General features: G+C 44.7%; 1 protein-coding gene across 1 annotated transcript in view; it reads left to right on the top strand.

Moving 5' to 3' along the window:
• The window catches only part of Ttc23 (tetratricopeptide repeat domain 23), a 65,117-nt gene that overhangs the window by 13,487 nt on the left and 32,280 nt on the right, over nucleotides 1–19,350 (top strand). The window contains exons 4-6 of the mRNA XM_026784432.1: nucleotides 2,419–2,569; nucleotides 2,747–2,872; nucleotides 11,227–11,404. Of these exons, the coding sequence (XP_026640233.1) occupies nucleotides 2,419–2,569; nucleotides 2,747–2,872; nucleotides 11,227–11,404 (455 nt within the window). The remainder of the gene's footprint in view (nucleotides 1–2,418; nucleotides 2,570–2,746; nucleotides 2,873–11,226; nucleotides 11,405–19,350) is intronic.

The following is a 19,350-nucleotide window of genomic DNA, read 5'->3' as shown; positions in this document are numbered from 1 at the left end:
CGGGTTTTTTGTGGCCTTAGAATTAGAGTTCTTGGAGGATAACCTCTCGGATGAAAAGGTGGCAGGACAGAGGCCAAGACATGGAGTAGAGGCTTGAGTTTTCTTGAGAGGTGGGAGGCAAGGGTCTGAAAGAGAGAGAAAGTATCACTCTTTAGTGTAAATAGTCAAAAAATAAAAGGCTAACCCAAGCCGACATTAGCTTGTACAGCTTAAAAGGCTCAGGTTAAATCGGGCGGTGGTAGCACTTTAATCCTAGCACTCAGGAGGCAGAAGCAGGTGAATCTCTGTGTGTACGAGGCCAGCCTGGTCTACAAACAAAAAGCTAAGGTGAAACTTGCTTTAGACAGACATAGCTGGTGTTCCAACTCTATGGCCATCATTCAGTCTTTTTCTTTTCATATCATTTGGCTCTGTTTGTCTTGGCATTAGCTCCATCTTAGCCAGGCTTTTCCCATAGACTACCAGCAACTTTAGGTTTCCTTGCTAAACATGACCAAGAAAAAAGACTATACTACCCACCAAAACACCCCAGGATTTTGGAGGCCCCCTCATTTAGACTTCACTGGAGTACATACTGAAGTGAAGGCACAGTCTGGTAGGTCAGACCTGATTCTGGGTTTTCCTGTGTCCTGGGAAAGAAGCTGGTTTTGGCCAGCTTAGGGTGTGCAGGGGTTGAGCATCATAAGAGGAAAACAGAAGGTGGGGATGGATGCAGGAAGGTAGGATGCAGATACTCGCATGTGGGGTCTTCTACTCGCTGCTGATGCTGACTTACACAAGGGGCCCCACAGCACCTGTCTGCACTCAATTCATCCGCCGCAGAACAATGGTAGGGTGCTGGCGACACAAGCCTCCCAGGGTACCACAAGATAGGCCATTCTTACCTGTTTGTCAGGGGCCACCAGAGCCAGAGGGGGCATTGGAGATCATCTCATTAACACCTCCTCAGGATTTTCTAGGTGCAGAGAAAATGGATCCGAGTCAGAACAGCTTGCTGCAAAAGCACATTGTTAAAAAGCAGCTGATCGGAGGCTCAGACCTCGGAACCACATGCCAGTGCCAGTGTCCTGCCTTTTGGGATTTTAAATCCTGCTTCCTCCTGCAGCCCCCTCCCTTCTGCACGGATCCTTCTCTCACAGTTTAAAGTCAAAGCTGTACTCGCTCTTCAGCAAGGTCTCACGGAGGGCCAGCCACCATGCTAATGGCCATGTCAAACCTATTCAGACTTAACACCTACCTGTGGAGTGGGGGTGCTCCTACTATGTCTCTTCACCATCAAGGTAGTTGAGGCCAGTTTCATAGTGGATGGTGGAACAGAGGATTTATGCTGGGCAGTCTCACTGCAGAGCCCATGATCTTGAAACTGAGCCTGAGCTGTCTCCAATAGATTAGGTTCAAATTCTAAGGGAAGGGGCTCTTCCTGGAATCTTAGTCCGTCACTGTAGGTAGGACATATGGGCAGTTGACACCGATGGATTCCTGACAGTCAGGTTAAAGCTATGCCTTTAAAAGATAAGAGACAGAATTCTGCAAGAGTTCCTACACAAAGAAGATAGACTTGCTTCTCTCCATTAGAACGTATATTGTTTCTGTTTCATAGACACAGGAATGGAATTAACTTTTTATTTTGACAGCTTTTGCAGAGAACTGAGATCCGATTAAATGTAATTCCGAACCTGGGGCTGCAGATGTATGAATATGAGCGGAGGAGGTGTCAGTGTGGAGGCAGAAGGTGGGAGTGTGTAGGGAGGGTACTCAGAAGACTCCCGAGCTGCTCTCCCTCAGTCTCACCCCTCCCACAGGTTAATCAGCTCCTGCAAGAACTCTAGAACACACGGGGAAATCAGTAATAACACTCACCATCTGTCTCATGTTCGTCTGTGGCTTCCCGGGAGCAAGAGCTCACAGCACGGTAGTCCGTGACCTCTGGGGGTTGTATGTATAAGTATTTATAGCCCCCGTATTTGTGCAGTGCTCAAAGAACTCTTTAATATTATGACTGCAAATGCATGAGCAGAAGACTCAGACTTAGACTTAGTATGTCATTTAGATTGCTGTCACTCAGCCAGGATCACAATTCCTGAATAGATCGCTTCCTACCCAGAATGCCACAGTCCTTGCATTCCATTTGTGTTTTGATAATTATTTATATTTTACATCTGATGTCTCAAAGCTGCTCAGTTCCAGCTTGTTGTGCTTATTTCTAAAAAGGCCATTTCGGGAAATGCTTTCCGTCGTGACTACTTGACATGAAACAGATCTGAGGTTGTTATAGTCAAGGCACTAGTTCCTTCTTCCGAGATCTGAGTCTGTGTGCAGCTAGACAACACTTGCCAGATTCCCAGGCTATGGGGAATCATGTTCCTGAACCACTGAGATTGAAGGGAAACCGACAGTTCTTTTTTTCTCTGTCCATAGGGATGTCCCTACAAGCAAAGCAGCATGCGGAAAAAGCCAAAGAAATCCTGGCCAGCTCCATGGAGAATCCCTATCACGACAATACAGATGTCTTCAAATGTTCCATAGAGCTTTTCTACACCACGGGGAAAGCCATGCTCGCCCTGCAAAAGTATCCTTTTGCTTCTAATCCTCACCAACAGAAAGCACCGTTTCTGAAATTCTTATAGTTAATTCTCAAACAAAAAGTTGCTATTCGGGGATAACACTATTGTATGAGCAAAGAAAGTGCAGGAGGTGGGGTTTCAGCATCTAGGAACCAGTGGGATTTTTCCTGAACATATTTCAGATTTAAAGAGGCCGCGGAGAACTTGTTAAAAGCGGAAAGACTTTCCAAGGAGATGCTGCAGCGTGGGAACATGATAAAGGAGGAGTGGGTAGAAATCCAAGCGCGGATCAAGCTGTCGTTCGCACAGTGAGTTCCACTTTAGAGCTCGTACGTCTGTTGACTGAAGGTTCTTAGGCTTCTCCCAAGGCCGTTGTCCAGTAAAGGAGAGCAACGCTGTCATATCAGAACAGCCCCAACCAAGACAAACACGATGTGGAATATACTCCTGCCACCACCCCCTGTGGTCGCAGAGATCCTCTCCTCGTCCCCCCGACTTTCTTCCTGCCAGCTCTGCCCATCCCTGTTGCCCCTTCTTCCCTCTCCTTCCCCTGTGCTCTCTCCCACCCCAGCATCGTTCACCATTCATCCCAGGAAGCTTCGCTGATATTGATGATGTCTTTCTGAGGTTCTGCCCCTGGGATGGGAGTCCTAGGTTACAGGATATCAGCAGTGCGAGCTCACTAGGCACTGACCCATTGCCATGCCCAGCTATTGGCCTCTTGCAGGGTGGACGGGGTCCCATCTGTTATAACCCCCAACAATATTTGGCACTGTAACTCTTTCTAACTCAGTGCCCTGAAGTATGTACCATGCTACCCAATTATTTTTAAAATTCCATTTACTTTTCTTATTGAATTAATGAGTTTGAATACCGCTGTATACCTCTGAGAATTTGAGATTCTCCATCCACAAATAGCCTGTTATGGTCTATCTTACTTTTCTTTTGAAATTCTGTGTTTTCATACGAATAATTGAGATTTTTCTTATGTTATACATGTAATTATGTTGCCTGTATTTTCTTATATCTATTGCCCTTTATTTTGTCTATGGTGTTCTTCATAATATAGAAATTATTCATTTTACCAGAGTCATAGTGAATCATTTTTCCCTTTTTGCTTTATGCCTTTGAATTTTGCTTAGAAAATATTTCCCATGCAAATATCAAAGAGTTTCCAAAATTTCCCTCTACCTCATATGTTTTAAGATTATAAAAAACTATATGTGTATATGTGTCACATATACACATGAGTGCAGTGACTGAGGAGGCCAGAAGAGGGAGTCTGATCCCTGGCACTGTAGTTAAGGTGATTGTGATCCACCTGATGTGGGTGCTGGGAACCAAACTGGGGTCCTCTGCAGGTGCAGTACCTGCTGTTAAACTACCAAGCACCTCTCCAGCCTCTACCTCACATTTTCAAGACGGTGTCACCACTCTTTACCTTCTTAGGATTTCATATCTCAGTTTAGAAACTTCACTTTGGATAATCCAGAGATTATCCAAATTAGGGGTTTTAGTCTGCAGATGGATTGATTTTCTGAGCTATCCCACTGTTAACTGACTTTCTAGCTGTGGCATTATGGGTAGAAGCTTGTCTGCTTGGAAGCACCTCTGAGTGTGTTTTCTTTTGTCAGCCACTCCCCCCTCAGCTTTTAGAATGTTCCCAATGGCACGGAAGAAGTTGCATTCTTTATTTTGTGTGTGTGTGTGTGTTTTTGATGATTTAATGAGTCTGTATAACATGGACTATATTAATTTCTGATATTCAAATGTGCGTCTTAACACACACACACACATTTTGAGACAGAAAATTTCTCTGTGTAGACCTGGGAGCCCTAGAATTAGCTCGGTAGACCAGGCTAGCCTCGAACTCAGAGATTTCCCTTGCTTTTGCCTTCCAAGTACTGGGTTTAAGGGAGTGAACCGCTGTTCCCAGAACATCTTAAATGTTTTTTAAACTGATGCATTAGTGTTTGGATGACTGTATTTAAAGCCCCCAAGTGTGATCAACATTCTGTCTACATCCTGTGGTTTGCCATTGTTACACATATCCCAAGGTGGTTTTGCCGAAGGGGAGGAGAGCCCACAGCACCTCTTCTCCTTCGTCTCCCATCCTTTGGTCACTTCTCATCTCTGCTTTAGTGTTTGTATAGCTGTGGTGAAGAACCCTGACCAAAGGCAGCAAGGAGTGTGTGGGGCAGGGATAGCAGGGCGGGGCTTATTCAGCTTACAATTTATTATAGTTCTGTTTGTGTGGAAGTCAAGGCAGAAATTCAAAACATCACTCTCCAGGGTCAAGAGCAGACAGATGGAGAAGTACCAGGCGCCCAGAGCCTGTTCCGTCTCACCAGTCATCGGGGAATGAGAGCTAAAGTCGTAAGGTAATCCCGCGAAAAGGCCGAAACCTTTGGAAAGATTAATAGTGCCAAGTGTTGGCAAGGAGGTGCACTCAGAAATGCTCCCTCCCTCGTAACTGTTTGGCTGTTTTAGATAGGCCTCTTAGAAAACTGTGTTCCATTATCTCCTAAATCTGAACGTCTTCACACTCTTTGACCCAACAGTATCGCCCATAATATATACTTTGTAGAAATCTTTGCATGTTTATTCACCAAAACACACATCCAAGTCTGTTCCCAGCCTCATTATTCAGTAGCCAAGAACTGAGAACAGCCCAAATGTCCTCAAAAGGAAGCTGAAGAGCTGGGATCTGTTCGTATACAAAGGCATTGTCAGGCCGCTTGTTACATAACGTCATGAATGGCTCTCACAAACACAGTATTGAGTGACAGAAACCAGACCCCAAATATGCAAACTGGTTCCATTCATAGAACTGAAGGGAAAAAGCTCATTTGTTGGTGACTAGAGGGCTAACCCACACAGCGTCTCTGCCTGCTCAGAACGAGACGCTTTTTTATCCCATCGTGCAGGAGGTATACAAATGTGAGGCCCCGGATCTGATATTGGCTGCATCTGTTGAGACCTGACTAGTGCGTCAGTTCTTAGTGTTGAGCACTGTTGCTACAAAACACTGAGGTTTCCTCTGCCAGAATCTGGCGCCACCTAAGAGTGCTTGCCAAATCGCAATACCAAACATTGACAGCAGGTGGCGAGCTTTATCCACGTCTGTGTCGAACAACACTCCAGCATATTTAAAGGCCCAGTTAAACTCTTCGGAGATGCCTTTGGTTATAATAGAGTTGTTTCCCATCCTGCCACGTCCTTCTTTCCTAGTTCCTCGCTCTGACATTTTCCACAGAACTTGTGTGTTTAAAATGCGCTGTTTTCGTTTGCTCTCTTAGTTTTGTGTTCTCACGGAAAGGGGAATATTTTGTTCAAACAGACTCGCTTTAGACAGAAACAAGGCTTTGCCTTTGGACATGTTTGTAGTTAACGCTTGAACTGCGTGGCATTTTCTCTCCTGAGTCTTGGGAATGGAAGGCCAGGGGAAGGTCTTGGGCAGCCTTTGGATCTCTGCCCTTCTTAAAAGGACATCTTTTAGTGTGCTTCTTCTCCTTTTATGGTGCCTACCATGGCAGGCCTGGCACAGATAGTTAGGGCTGCAAAGTGACTCCCGCACAGACTCCCGCCCCTGCAGGAGGTCTGGGGCGCCTCCCCTCCGTACCCCATCCCTTCTCTCCTCTGCTACAGCACCGCTGAATTCAATAATGACTTACTAACTTGCCGAGTGTCGAAGTGTTTCTGAGTTGTTTCCATCAGAAAGTCACCAGCAAAAATGGGACTACTTTCCCCCAGTGCTAAGCACTGCATTCTGTTCTGGGAACTCACACAGAGCTCCCGGAGGTGGATACTTACCTTTATACATACAGGTGTGTGGGCGCCAATGCACGGCCCTCTTTCAAATAACAAGGTACCATTGCTGATGGTGACCCACTGACGTGATGATCCATTGCCACGCCCAGCTTTCTCCATGACCATGTGACATCATGTTTGGAGTCTTCCCCAGCTTGGCCTATGAACACCCGAGTCACCCTGCTGTGCTGAACTAACCCAGGAATGAGCAAACACGATTTTTTTTTCCTCAAGCGTCAAGAGGGCCACGTGCCAAGTGTTTCTAAGCAGGGGAACAGGATGTGAACGTGGGCTGTGACTCAGCGCCCTGGGTTCAAGTTGGGGTTTGTTCAAACCATCCCACTGGGAGGACGCGGGCACCCCCCTGCCTCCTGTGTGTCTCACTCTCCTCCATGGCCACTACACAAAGAACAGGATCTCAGAAAGTGGCTGCAAGGATTAAGTGGGTGCTAGACTACACACATGGTGGTCCCTTAAAAAGAGAGGAACAAGACAATATGGAGGAGAGAGGAGGGGATGGCAGGGGAGAGAAGAGGAGAGGGGAGGGGAGGGGAGGAGAGAGAAGAGGAGAAGAGAATAAAAGGCACAATAAAAGTTACTGATACCTTCTGTGGAAAGTTCTTGAATACATTATTTATTTCACCCTCAGTCCTTACCACAAGGTGGATGGATACTCTTATATTCCCATTTGCATAGGAGCTAAGGCCAAAAATGGCATCTCCCAAGTCACACCGTGGGGAAGTAGCCAGACAGAACCTGCTTGCTCTTTCCTTCCTTCCTTCCTTCCTTCCTTCCTTCCTTCCTTCCTTCCTTCCTTCTTCTGTTTGTTTGTTTTGAGACAGGGTCTTACTATGTAGTTCTGGATGCCCTGGAACTCACTGTGTAGAAGAAGTTGGCCTGGAGCTCACAGGAATCTGCCTGCCTCTGCCTCCTGAGTGCTGGAATTAAAGGAGTGCACACCACTCCCTGACTAGAGCCTGCTCTTTCAGATCAGTGCCCGGGCTGCTGTGCACAGTTCAGAGTAATTCACTAGTGCCGACTGGAATTCTGGCCATGTAATCAACAGCAACCCTCCGCCATGTGTGGAAAGGGGCGCAGATGCAAATCTTTTCAAGTGTGGACTCTTGGAACCCCCACTTGTGCTCTCTGAAGACTGGGTACTCATCATATTGTTCCCACACGGAAGCGCAGCATTCTCACCAAACCCCAGAACTTCTAAGAGCAGACTCTGCAGCTTGAGTAACCCGAAAGGAGCCTGCTTTGTTGAGCGTGCACGGAGCGAGTGGGCATCCCTGCATTAGATGTCATGTGGATGTCATGTGACTGGGGATATATTTTCATTCAATAAAATACGCCATGGTATAAGTTGTGAACCTGCCAAGCACACTGTTGCATTCTGTTGTTCAGAATTCTCTGTCTTTCCATTTGTCTGGTGTTTCCTCGAGCTACCGAGCGCACCACAAACACAGTAGATGGTAAATCCCCAAACGTTCCCCACAACAGATAGAAAGGGATCGGAAAAAACATTGCTGCCCCACAGGTCACATAGGCGAACCGGAGTTAAGGTTACCCAACACCAACTGCTGCATAAGTGAGTTGCAGATAGAGGAAGACCATCGCTCAGCTGGTCCTTGATATAATACTCCTTCAGGTTCCTTTTTAGTAACCACTTGGTGAATCTCGCACGAGTGTGCTTTACCCTTTGCCTTTGAGTTTCAGAGCGCTCTGCGGGTGCATTAGCATGGGAGCCCCATTTCTGCCTGTGTCTGGTGGTGAGACCCTGTAATAGTAGGCACCACCGACTTCACAGGGCGACAGAAAAGGCTTCCTTCTGAGACACACTGGTCAACAGACTGTTGTTCTAGTTTGTCTTTAATAAAGTATTTGAGGCACACAAACTGTAGACAGTGTTATCCAGACTGTCCTGTGCATGGGGACACACACAATAGAAAGTCTTACAAATGGAAACCTGCCAGGTGTTCGCCACAATCCCTGTAGGTATTTACCTTATTAAGCTGAGTGTTTTTTTTTTTTTTAGATCGTGTATGTGTATAGCTGAGTATATGTGTTTCCTTTTCTATTTCAGACTTTGTGTTTATGTTTCAATCTGTAGCTTGCTTTTTTACCCCCTGATAACAATCCCCATACGTTTTGAGATGTATCCACATTGATTATTCTAATCTCTTCATTTTGGGTGATTTTCCTTTGAGCTTTGCCTGACGTAGACCTTCTATGAGCACTATTTACATGGTCATTACCATGTCTCCCCAGACACATATGCACAGTCATGTCTGAAGTGTCTGAAGGGAGGACAGCTGCCTCTGTGGGGAGCATCCCCGCCCTCAGCCTTACCGAGTCCCACACTTCCCTCCTGTTATTTATGTCCTCGATAGCAGGGTGCATGAATTCATGTTACTCCCCAGCTTTGCCAACATTTAATGTTGCCCAGCTACTTATCAGATGCAAATACTGTGATTGCTTTCCCTGATCCTGAGATAGAGCATCTCTTCAGGTTTCCTAAACATTTGGTATTTCTGTCCTGTGAACTATCTATTCACATTTTTTTTTGAGACAAGAGTCTTGCTGTGTTGCCTTAACTGACCTGAAAATTGCTATATAGACCAGGCTGGCCTCTAACTCATCGAGATATACCTGCCTCTGCCTCCCACGTGTTGGAATTAAAGGTGTGTGCCGTCACACCTGGCTTAGTCGCATCTTCATCTTCTGGCACTGTTATTTGTGGGTTGCAGGTGTTGTATGCACCCTGGAACGCAGTTCGTCCCTTCTGCCTTCCTTGTGCTAGTCCAGGGCCCAGGAGTTTTTGTTATTGTTTAATCCTTATTTGTGTGAGTGGCTGGGGATCAAACCCAGGGCCTTGGGGATGCTAGACAGGCGCTACCATTGAGTCGCACCCCCAGCACTAGGAGTTTGTTTTTACCGTGACTAATTCACCTGCCTTTTCTGTTCCACCACGTGTGTCTCACAGAAGAGGCACTTCCCTCACCTAAGGTGCGAGGCTCCTTGTGTCTGTTCACCCATGCCATGGGAGCTGAAGCATCTTCTGGACTAAAACGGCCAGGTGGAAAGCAACATAGGAGGGATCCATGTCTTTCATTAAGAACTTTGGACCTGGGTTGGAGAGGTGGCTCAGCAGTTAAGAGCACTGGATGCTCTGCCAGAGGTCCTGAATTCAATTCTCAGCAACCACCTGGTGGCTCACAACCATCTATAATGGGATCCGATGCCCTCTTCTGGCCTGCAGGTGTACATGCAGTTAGAGCACATGGCATACATAAAAAAAAAAAAATAACATTGGACCTAAAGTTATTCCATGAAACGTTTCTAATAGTCTTAATATTTTGAAGACTAATATTGTAAATGTCCCTTATCCTGCTTGCTCACCAGCTTATAGGGACATGTCATTGTCCTGAGAAACTAAGACTTTTTATTGTCACCTCTACTTCTAACGTTAAGCTAGCATTTTATATATAGCGAGAGCTAGCAGTTATATAGAAGAGACTTTGGGAAATTTAAAAATCATAAGCAAGAATAGTAAACCATTCACAATTCAGTTGCTCAGTGAGAACGATCACTAACATCCTCATGACCGTCTCTGTGACATCTCACTGTGTTGTTGTGCCTTATAGATTAGCTATAAGAATCTCTCACGTGGCAGCTGATACACAGAATAGCTTCAAAACCTGCTGTTTTATAAAAGAGCATGAAATGCTTGTATGTCTGGTTAATGAGGTTCAGCAGTCACTTCAATGGCTCTCTGGCATTCTACAGTATACTCTTACTGTGACCTGCAATCACTGTTCCCTGATGGTGGGATTGAAGTACTTTGTACTTTCCCCTATTGGTATAGCAAAACTAAGGTAAAAATTCTTGTCTGTTTCTCCTGTCATGCTGAATATCTCTTCAAGATAAATCCCTGTGCTACCAGCAGGGTTAGTGTTGGGTGTGTGTGTGTGTCCATATTTGTGTGTCATCTTGGTACAGGGGAGTTCTTATTCAATTATAACCTCTCCAAAGTTAATATATCATATCATCACCAATACTAGAAAAAATATTTCCCTCCCTCCACCTCTCCCTCACCCCTGCCTCTGCCTTTTCACTCTCTGTCATATTCCCTTGACACAGGATCTCCAGTAACCTTCTGTTCTGCCTTGGAGTTCTTGGGTTAAGAGTGTGCGCACTGTCTTTGATTTTCCACTTGGGTGCTGGGGTCCAAACTCAAGACCTCATGCTTGCACAATAGAGCTCTGGCTATCCTGGAGCTCACCATATAGACCAGGCTGTCCTTGAATTTACAGAGATCCTCCTGCCTCTGCTTCTCTAGTGCTGGGATTAAAGGCATGCACCCCTTTGTCCAGCACCATAAGTTGTCCAAATTGTCCAACAATTTTTAAACAGATCAGTTATCAGAAGCTCAGCGTCTTATATGATCGTCATCACTGAAACACTGTATTTCTTTAAAACACCTACAGAGCTCTTACTAGGTGTTGAGACCCTACTAGCTATTTTCATGACTATGAGCTAATTTAATATTCATAATGCTGTTGTTGCTCTTAGTTTATAGGTGAGGAAGATGCTTACAGGTGGTTAAAAGTCATGACTCTGGTAAATGGGAAGCCAGTACTTAAGCCTTTCCGGTCAGTTCAGAATCAACCCTCCTGACCATCTTGCTCCACTTCTTTCTGGAGGAAAAGCTTAGCTTTCCAGAAAACAAACCTGGACTCCAGGGTCCGAGAGGCAAATCCCATCAGGCCAAGTAGAGTTAGAATGGTAACTCATTTCGAAATAATCCTCTGTGTTTTGGTTTTGTTTTGTTTGATTTATTTTTTTTTAGGGTGTATCAAGGTCAGAAAAGATTGAAAGAAGCTTTGCCCTACTATCAAAAGGCTTTGGAATATACTGAGACCATCAAGGATGAAAACAGTTTCGAGTGTGTACCAGTGCTAAGGGAACTGGCAGGTGTGGAGCAAGCCCTGGGATTCCACGATGCTGCTGTCAATCATTTCTCACGGGTAAGGTGCCATCCACTAGTCAGCCACCAACACTGTGCTAGACACAAGAACCATGGCAGCTCTGAAAAGGCCTGGCCCTGTTTTTTGCTGAAGATAATTAAAACACTTGGCCAGCAGAGCTGTTTAACAGATGTTTTCTTATTAGAGAGCAAAGCAGGTGAGTGCAGGGTACTGGCCCCTACTGCTGGCTGTGTGTTCCACGGACAGCCTGGGACTATTTCTCACATGACATGTAGAATCAAGTAGTGTTCCCACATGAAGTCTCTTTATCTTTATTAGTTCCTTTAGAGTTTATGCTACTAAACTGACTGGTACATTTGGAAGGGGAAAAGAAGATATAATTCTTATTTTTTTTTAAATAACGTGTATGTGCGTCTCTGTGTGTGTGCACGTGTGTGTGTATGTGTGTTATGTGTGTGTGTATGTGTATGTGTGTGTGTATGTGTGTGTATATGTGTGTGTGTGTGTGTGCCTTTGGAAGCCAGAGGTATGTAGCCCTGGGATCTCGAATTATAGGCAATTGTGAACCACCTGGCATGGGTCCTGGGAACAAAACTTAGGTCCTCTGCAAGAGCAATATATAACTGCTAAGTCATCTCTCCGGCCCACCACTCGACCTCTGATTTACAGTCTAAAACCTTTGCCTGTAGACATTTAAAGGTGCATTGATAGTTTTATTCCATTTGTCATTGTGAGACTCCTTGGCATGTGCGTCATTCTGGGTTCTCCAAAAAAAAATAGAATGTGTACATTTACTGCAAATAGAATGTATAACAAAGGAGGGAGGGGGAGAGAGTGAGGGAGAGAGAAGGAGAGTTTTTAAGGAACTGGTTTACATGCTTTGGGCACTAGCAGCTGCAATCCTGCCAGACAAGCTAGCCACCTAACAAAGACTCAGGATGTATGGCTCCTTCTCTTTTTGTTAATATATAGATCACCTGGGGAGAGGTGTTGATTCCAAGCTGGTGACTTAAGTTGCAGGTGTTTCTGTAGTCCCGTGTCCCCCTGGAAAGAGAATATCAATGAGTTTCCACCTTGGTTTACCTGGGGGATAAAAGGTGTTTGAATAATAAACGCGGGTAGATCTTCAGGAATGGATGAAGCTTGAGATGTTTTTCCGATATTGATGTGTGAACTGTGTCTCATTATGCCCCGTGCCTCCGTACCGGTCCAGTTAGGGAAAAATGGTTTTTATGTTGGGGCCATGGGCCCTGACAGTGTAGAACCATACAGAGCAGCTTAGCTGCCATAACAGTCCTCCCTACCCATCTGATTCCTCTTTCCCTGCCTGAGCCTGATATGATCGTGTGAAGTTTTTCTTTAGCGTGTTCATGTCATAGAGTTCATAAGTTGCTTTTCAAATATTATTCCTTAAACTTTTTCATGCAAAGCACTGACTTTTTTTCCTTTGTTTACTGATTTCTAAAACTCAAAAGTAATCTATCAAGTGATACCATGTTCGGATTAATTCAGCAAGGGCCACAACTTGTGGCAAAACTCACTGGGATGAGAGTGGCTTCTACAAGACCTGGTATTGGCAGTGTGCATGCAAAGATTTGAGTTCAGTATAGAGAGGCATCGCTGAGCCTCGTTCCACAGTGTGCTAGCGCACCCCTGGCGTCCCTGGGTCTTTCTAGAAAAGGCTTGTGTGCTTAAATACAACCGAGATATGCTAGTTAAAGCTGAGCAGTTGGTTACATTGTTTTACAGTGTGGTAGACATGCCAGTGTGGGTTTTTTACTTGAGAAGGGAAACCTAATAGTCTGTGAGGGACTGGAGTAACCACTGACGTACAGAAATGCATGTGTCTCAGAGTATGAGCCAGGACAGGGAATCCCATACGAATGTGACTGCAGAATGTCAGGGTTTTTCACTCTCAGGAGACCTGGGCGCTGCATGAGTGGGAAATGAATTTGCTGGTGCCTCTTGTTTGTGAGACCGTAGTCACCATTTATAGTATTTCCTATATTTGTTTCCCCATCTGTCTATATGGAAATCCCTATAAACACACACACATGTATATATGCACGTGGTCAAAGGGATGCCTTGGAGGGGCCAAGGACAGACTCAGACAGTGCGCATCTGTCTAGATGGATGACTTCATCACCCTGTTGTGTTGTTACATAGTTTCCCCACGGTGCAGTAACTGTTTTCTTTCTTTCCCCTAGTTAGCTTTCTATAGTCTGCTCTCTGTCAAATATCTCTCTGGGTCTAGCATCTACTGATAACTCTTTCCTAATACATTCTTAACAATGATAGTCATAGAACACTGCTTTTCTGTTTTATCGTTCCTACTGCCTTTATCAGTTGCCACCTGCTATTAGGAGTAGCCCTCACTTTCTCCCCACTAAATAAGTAACAAATACATATCAAGCATGTGACAGAGAGACATAACTGGGAATGGCATTGGCTTTTGAAACCTTAAAGCCCACCACCAGTGACACACTTCCTCCAACAAGGCCACACCTCCTAATCCTTTCCCAAACTGAGTGTCAAACATACAGGCCTCTGGGGCCCTTCTCATTCAAAGCACCATAGAGTGAGGCCCCTAGATTAAGTCCAGTATGTTTTGGTGGTTGTATATTATTGCAAAATGGATTGCTATTTTTCTCTTATTTTTAGTGTGCTATTTTTCAGAGTCGCCTTTAAGGGGCCCATGCCATTGGTATTTCTAGACATTGTATAAGAATACCAGTTTCCCCATAGCCTATTTCAACAAAGTGTATTGTCAGGCTTTCAAGTTAGTTCCAATCTGATGGGTGAGAAATGACATTTCTATATAGCTTAAATTTGCATTTCTATTTTTAAAACTGGAGTGGAATATCTTTTCATATGTTAAAGGCACTCTAATTCTTTCTGTGAATTGTCGTTTTGTGTGACTTATATCACTTGCCAATTTATAAACAGGATTTTTGATCTAGCCTTTCATATCTATTAAAGGCTCTTTACATATTACAATATTGATCCCGGTATCCATAATATATGTTGTAAATATTTTCACCCAAGTTGTCATTTGTTTTTAAATTTTGCTCCTATTTTATTGAGATCATATATTTGTACAGCATTAAAGTTATTCTCTTAAAGTATACAATTTAGTGGTGTTTACATTTACAAATTTTTACAGCCACTATCTAGTTTTGTAGAGTTTTTGAGATTACTGCAGCCATTAGCGTTAATCTTCCATTTCTTCCTCCTAGAAACTATCTGTTTACTCTCTGTATGGTTTTGCCTGTTCTGGACATTTCATAGAAACAGTCTGACAATATATGGCTTCTTGTGTCTGAATTATCATAACCATGGTTTGTTCGTATCTAGCATCTTCACTTTAGTCATTGTCATGTGTTTTACTGTGTAGATATACTAGATTTGTATCAGCTTACCATTTGATAGACATCTGGGTTGTTTGTGCTTTGGGGCTGTTAGCATTAATGCTGTCTAAGCATTTATATTCAAGTGTCATACAGACATACACTTTGGTTTCTCTTGAGTGTAAGACTGGGAATAACCACTGAGTCAGAGGAGCCACTGGGCTGTTTTCCAAAGCGACCTCAGTGTTTTCTACTCCGACCAATGAGGTGCTCCGATATGAGGGTTGCCCCTCCTCTATGTCCTCACCAACACATCTTGTCACCTATGGTTTTTAATAGTATTTGAAATTCTTTTATTTTTTTATTTTTTTAAGTTTCATTTTACATTCCAACCACAGTTCTTCTTCCCCCGCTTACTGGCCCCCAGTAGTCACTGATAGAGAAATGCATGCTTTTTAATGTCCATCTGTCTTGTGTATCACAACCTTGCCGAGCTTATTGGTGACGTTTTTCTAATTCATTTGTCTCTGTATGTTCAAATTTCTATCTCCTGTTGCATTTGGATTTTGAATCTGAGTTAGAAGAGTTTCTCTCTATCTGGGTTCTAGAGGGAGTCACTTGCTTTTAGAATACTTGGCACGTTTGAAAGTTAACTATTACTTCTATTTACTTTTAAGGTTAGTAAAGGTTAAAGAGTATTTTAAATAAAGAGAGACTTGACAAACAGAAAATAACATTGAATTTGTCAGAAAATCAGGCTTGGAGTCCAGACTCCCTTCAGTTTCCAAGCTCTGTGATTATAGACTTGTCACCCGGCCCCTTAACAGCAAATCCACAAAGGTGCTCTCGGCCGAGTCTCAGAACTGCTCCGGGTTTCAGAACACTGAGTGCTATGTGAGCTCTCAGGCCTGCTGCCAGGGTGAGCTACTTCTCCTTATTAATAGTAATTATTAAACACTTATCACTGTTCCCCTTTTCTTGAGGAAATTTACCTGAGGTATGGAAAGGAACGGAGTGGTCACAGGTCTCCAAGGAAACCACGCGTAACCGGCATTTATTAAATACACACAAAGAGCTTCTGTTCTCTTCCCAGTTGGTTTTCTTTCCTCATTCCTTTGCAGTGAGAGGAACACACACAGAGAGAAAAACGTTTTATTTTCAGTAGAATGCAGGAAAGTTCCACAGTATTTTAAGAAGTAGCCCATTAAGATGGAAAGAGTGAAGGAAATCCTGCTGAGCCACTCCACGAGGAAAGTCCCGGAGTTTTAAAAGACTGCAGCTCACCTGTCTGCCGCCTGTGGCAGGGCTGAGGAAAACCAAGCAAACGCTCCATTTTGTGAAACTCCTCATTGACAGATTTTGGCAATCACACCTTATTTTCTTATCTAAGGGGGAAAAAAATCACAACACTTGGTTGCTGTGGGCGCAGCTGCTTTTGGTTTGTTTGCAGGGGATGAAGACTGTAGCCGCGCTGGCTTGAACTGATGTTTTGACTCTGACACTTGAGAGGTATATTTCTCCTGTTCAATTTTCAGACCTGCTCACTCACGAAAGTAGGAGACTTTGGTTTGCAAAGCACCATGAAATCAGAACATTTGTCCGTAGGGTTGGAAGATGTGGCTTCGGTCCCCACCTGTGTCGGCCAGGGGCGCTGACAGCTGGAGGCTTCCACCTCCACCTACCTCCGGACCATCTGTGGGCGGCAGCACTTCTTCCTCATCAGCTGGGCATCTGCTGTGGGTTGACCACGAGTATAATTCATTTATTCGAAATAATATGAATAAGGCACTTTTAATTTTTTTTTCAATTCTCTGAAAAGCTAGCAAAGGTTTTATCCTTTACGAAAAATTCTAAGTGTGACATAAATGTAGGTGCCATGAAGGGGAAGACGTTGCTCTTAAGTAACGCCTGTCAGAGTCTGCCCCCGACAGCCCCCGGCAGGCTGAGGTCAGCTACCCATCTGTGCTCAGCAGTTCAGTCAAAGACAACGGCGAAAAGCAGAAAAGGAGTGTGATCAGTGTGGCTACACAGAAAAGGAATAGGGGTCCAGTGTCACCCCTGCCTGAAATGGGGATCGGGGGGTTCAATTGGGAGGTGAGGAGTCTGCATCACGAAGTGGCCTGGCCAAGCTGTGTCCCGCCCATCGGCACTGCCTTGGCTCCAGTCTCCGGCAACGATGCCCAACAACTTGTAAATCTCTTTCCAAGAGACAAGACCCCCTCTGGCTGGCACCAAAGCTCTTCCCTTTTCCTTCTTGCCGCGTGAGAGTCTTGGGCAATTCTATTGTTTCTGTTGTCTGCTAGCCAAAGGGAGGGGCTCAGAAGTCTCTTCAGAGAATCTTCCTTCCTGTAGGAATGGTGACAGGTTCTGCCAGCGGTTGACACTGCTTGAACGTCGTCCGTTTGCATGTTTGCCAATGGTATAGATTAGGTGACAGAGTGAAGAGAAGATGGGGAGACGGGGAGATTTGACAGCGAGGAAAAACGAAGAGTGCTGCTGAGTGACAGTTTCTATCATGTAAAGAAAGTCAAAGGGAAAATGTAGAGTCTTACACCATGTAGATGAAAGCGATAAATCCTAGATACATGGACAAAAGGCAAGAGTAGTTTATAGAAAAGAGATCAAATAGGAAAAGGCCATTTAAAAATCATCCTCAACCTCAGTCATCATTAAAGATAGCTGTTTACCTGCCTGCCTACAGACCGGACGAGAGGGGCAAGCCCACGCTGTGAAGGCGCCCTTGTACATTTGGTGTGTCTACTGAGTGCGCGTGCGTGTGTGCGTGTGCGTGCACACACACGTGCAGGAAGCTGTTCATAGTGACTGACTGTAGGAGTGGGAGCAAGGGTGAAACACGTAAACAGATTTTGTTGTTTTGTTTTGCTTTAGTTTGTATCTTCTTTTCCACCACTTAAGATTTTAAGGTTTTTAGAAGACTATAATACGTTTAAAATTTAGTTAGGTTTTAAGAAAGCCTGTACTTGCAAGCAGAAGAAAATGTAAACCCTTGACATGTCTATTTCTGTGCTAATCCTTATAAACAGCAGGACTTCTCCCAAAGCCCTTTGGAGAGATAAAATTGACTTCTGGGGGAAAGCCACGAAGGACTCTCTGTGACTATTAAAAGAAACGGGCCTAGCCCAGGGCCTCCGTTTTTAGATGTCTACCCCCAGTGACTTTCCGTTCATCTAATTCCCCTTCCCCTCCCCCCAGGGGATTTCCCAGGACCATCTTTTGCTTGGCCAGGCTTCTGCAGCAGCCCCAGCCCCTCAGGAGAGGCTTCCCTACTGGACAGAGGCTGGAGGCCACCTTGCACTGTAATCTGACCTATCTTGCATAAGGATGTCACCTCAGAAGCCGAAGATGGAATGGCCATCTGTGGTGGGGCAGAGGCAGAAAGTTGGCCAGTTATAAATAAGCACAGAAAAGCTCATGCCTCGGGGACGCAGGGACACGGTGATGAATGGGCCTGAGCTTGTCAACAAAGGCCGAAGGTGGAAGACACAGGGATGTCTGTTCCATCCCTCACTTCCCCATTTCTTCCCTGCTTCCACAGTTCTCAGAAGCAGCCTGGGCATCCACATGCTGGTACCTCACCACACCCTGGCGACTTTCCTTTATTTCTTGGCAGAGTCTAACACTTAGCAGCCCCTTTTACTGACCGTAAATAGTTGTCCATTACACTAATAAGAACATCTTCTTTCTGTGAGTTTGGTTGGTTTGATAACGATTTGGGCCAAGACAGCATGCAGTTGAGCATTGTCGGCCTTAGGCTGACTCTGTGCCCTGGGCTGACCCACCATGTGACCCTGATGCTTCACTTCCTTGCTTGTAAGCAGAGACAGCATCTGTCACTGGTCCTTTGGGATTAAACAAAATAATATATAATCTGATTAGCACCATACTTGGCAGAATAAGTACCTGCCCATAATTGGTCCCCTTCCTTCCCCAGTCTCTCCCTGGTTTTTGCCTTTGCTTTACAAAGAGACCCTGGCTGTTTATTGCTAAGTTGAGACTTTGTTACCAACCCCTTGTGTGTTTTTATTGTCTAGGTAAACGTATTCTAAGTCCACAAAGGTACCCTGGGCTACGTGTACACTCCCTCTGCACTTAGCTGTAGCAGAAGACTTCTCTCTGACAAAATGGAGGAGACAAAAATCTATCCCCAGTCCCCCAGGTACCCTGTGTCTGAGTATTTCTGCATAAGTAGAAATACTGTTATCTTTTTTTTACTAACCAATGAGTTTCCTCCTCAGGGAACACCACACATTTTACAGATGCAAGGCATCAGGCCCACTTAGATAAGAGTCTGCCAGCCCTGGCTCTGGTTGCCTTGACTGGGAGACGGATCTGAGCAGAGAACTCCATGGTTTCCTCCAGACATGCACCTGAGATGCTAGAACGGACACCCACTCTGTTATTTGACAGGAACTGAGGAAGATGGCCAAGGCTACTCTCCTGAATAAGTTTTTTTTTTTCAATAAATGTTCTTGGTTAGTGTGAGAGACTAAAGGTTATTTGGTTTTGGTCGTTGTTTTCTTAACCCAGTTGATTTTAAAAGTCCAATTTGAGGATATTTAGCATTCTGCCTCAATTTTAGAATGACAGCTGGTAAGGATATCACTGTAGGATACTGAG

This window comes from Microtus ochrogaster, chromosome 22, assembly GCF_000317375.1.
Source record: "Microtus ochrogaster isolate Prairie Vole_2 chromosome 22, MicOch1.0, whole genome shotgun sequence".
NCBI classification, from domain to species: domain Eukaryota; kingdom Metazoa; phylum Chordata; class Mammalia; order Rodentia; family Cricetidae; genus Microtus; species Microtus ochrogaster.
The sequence above is the reverse complement of the archived record's forward strand: the minus strand, read 5'-3'. Positions and strand labels throughout refer to the sequence as shown.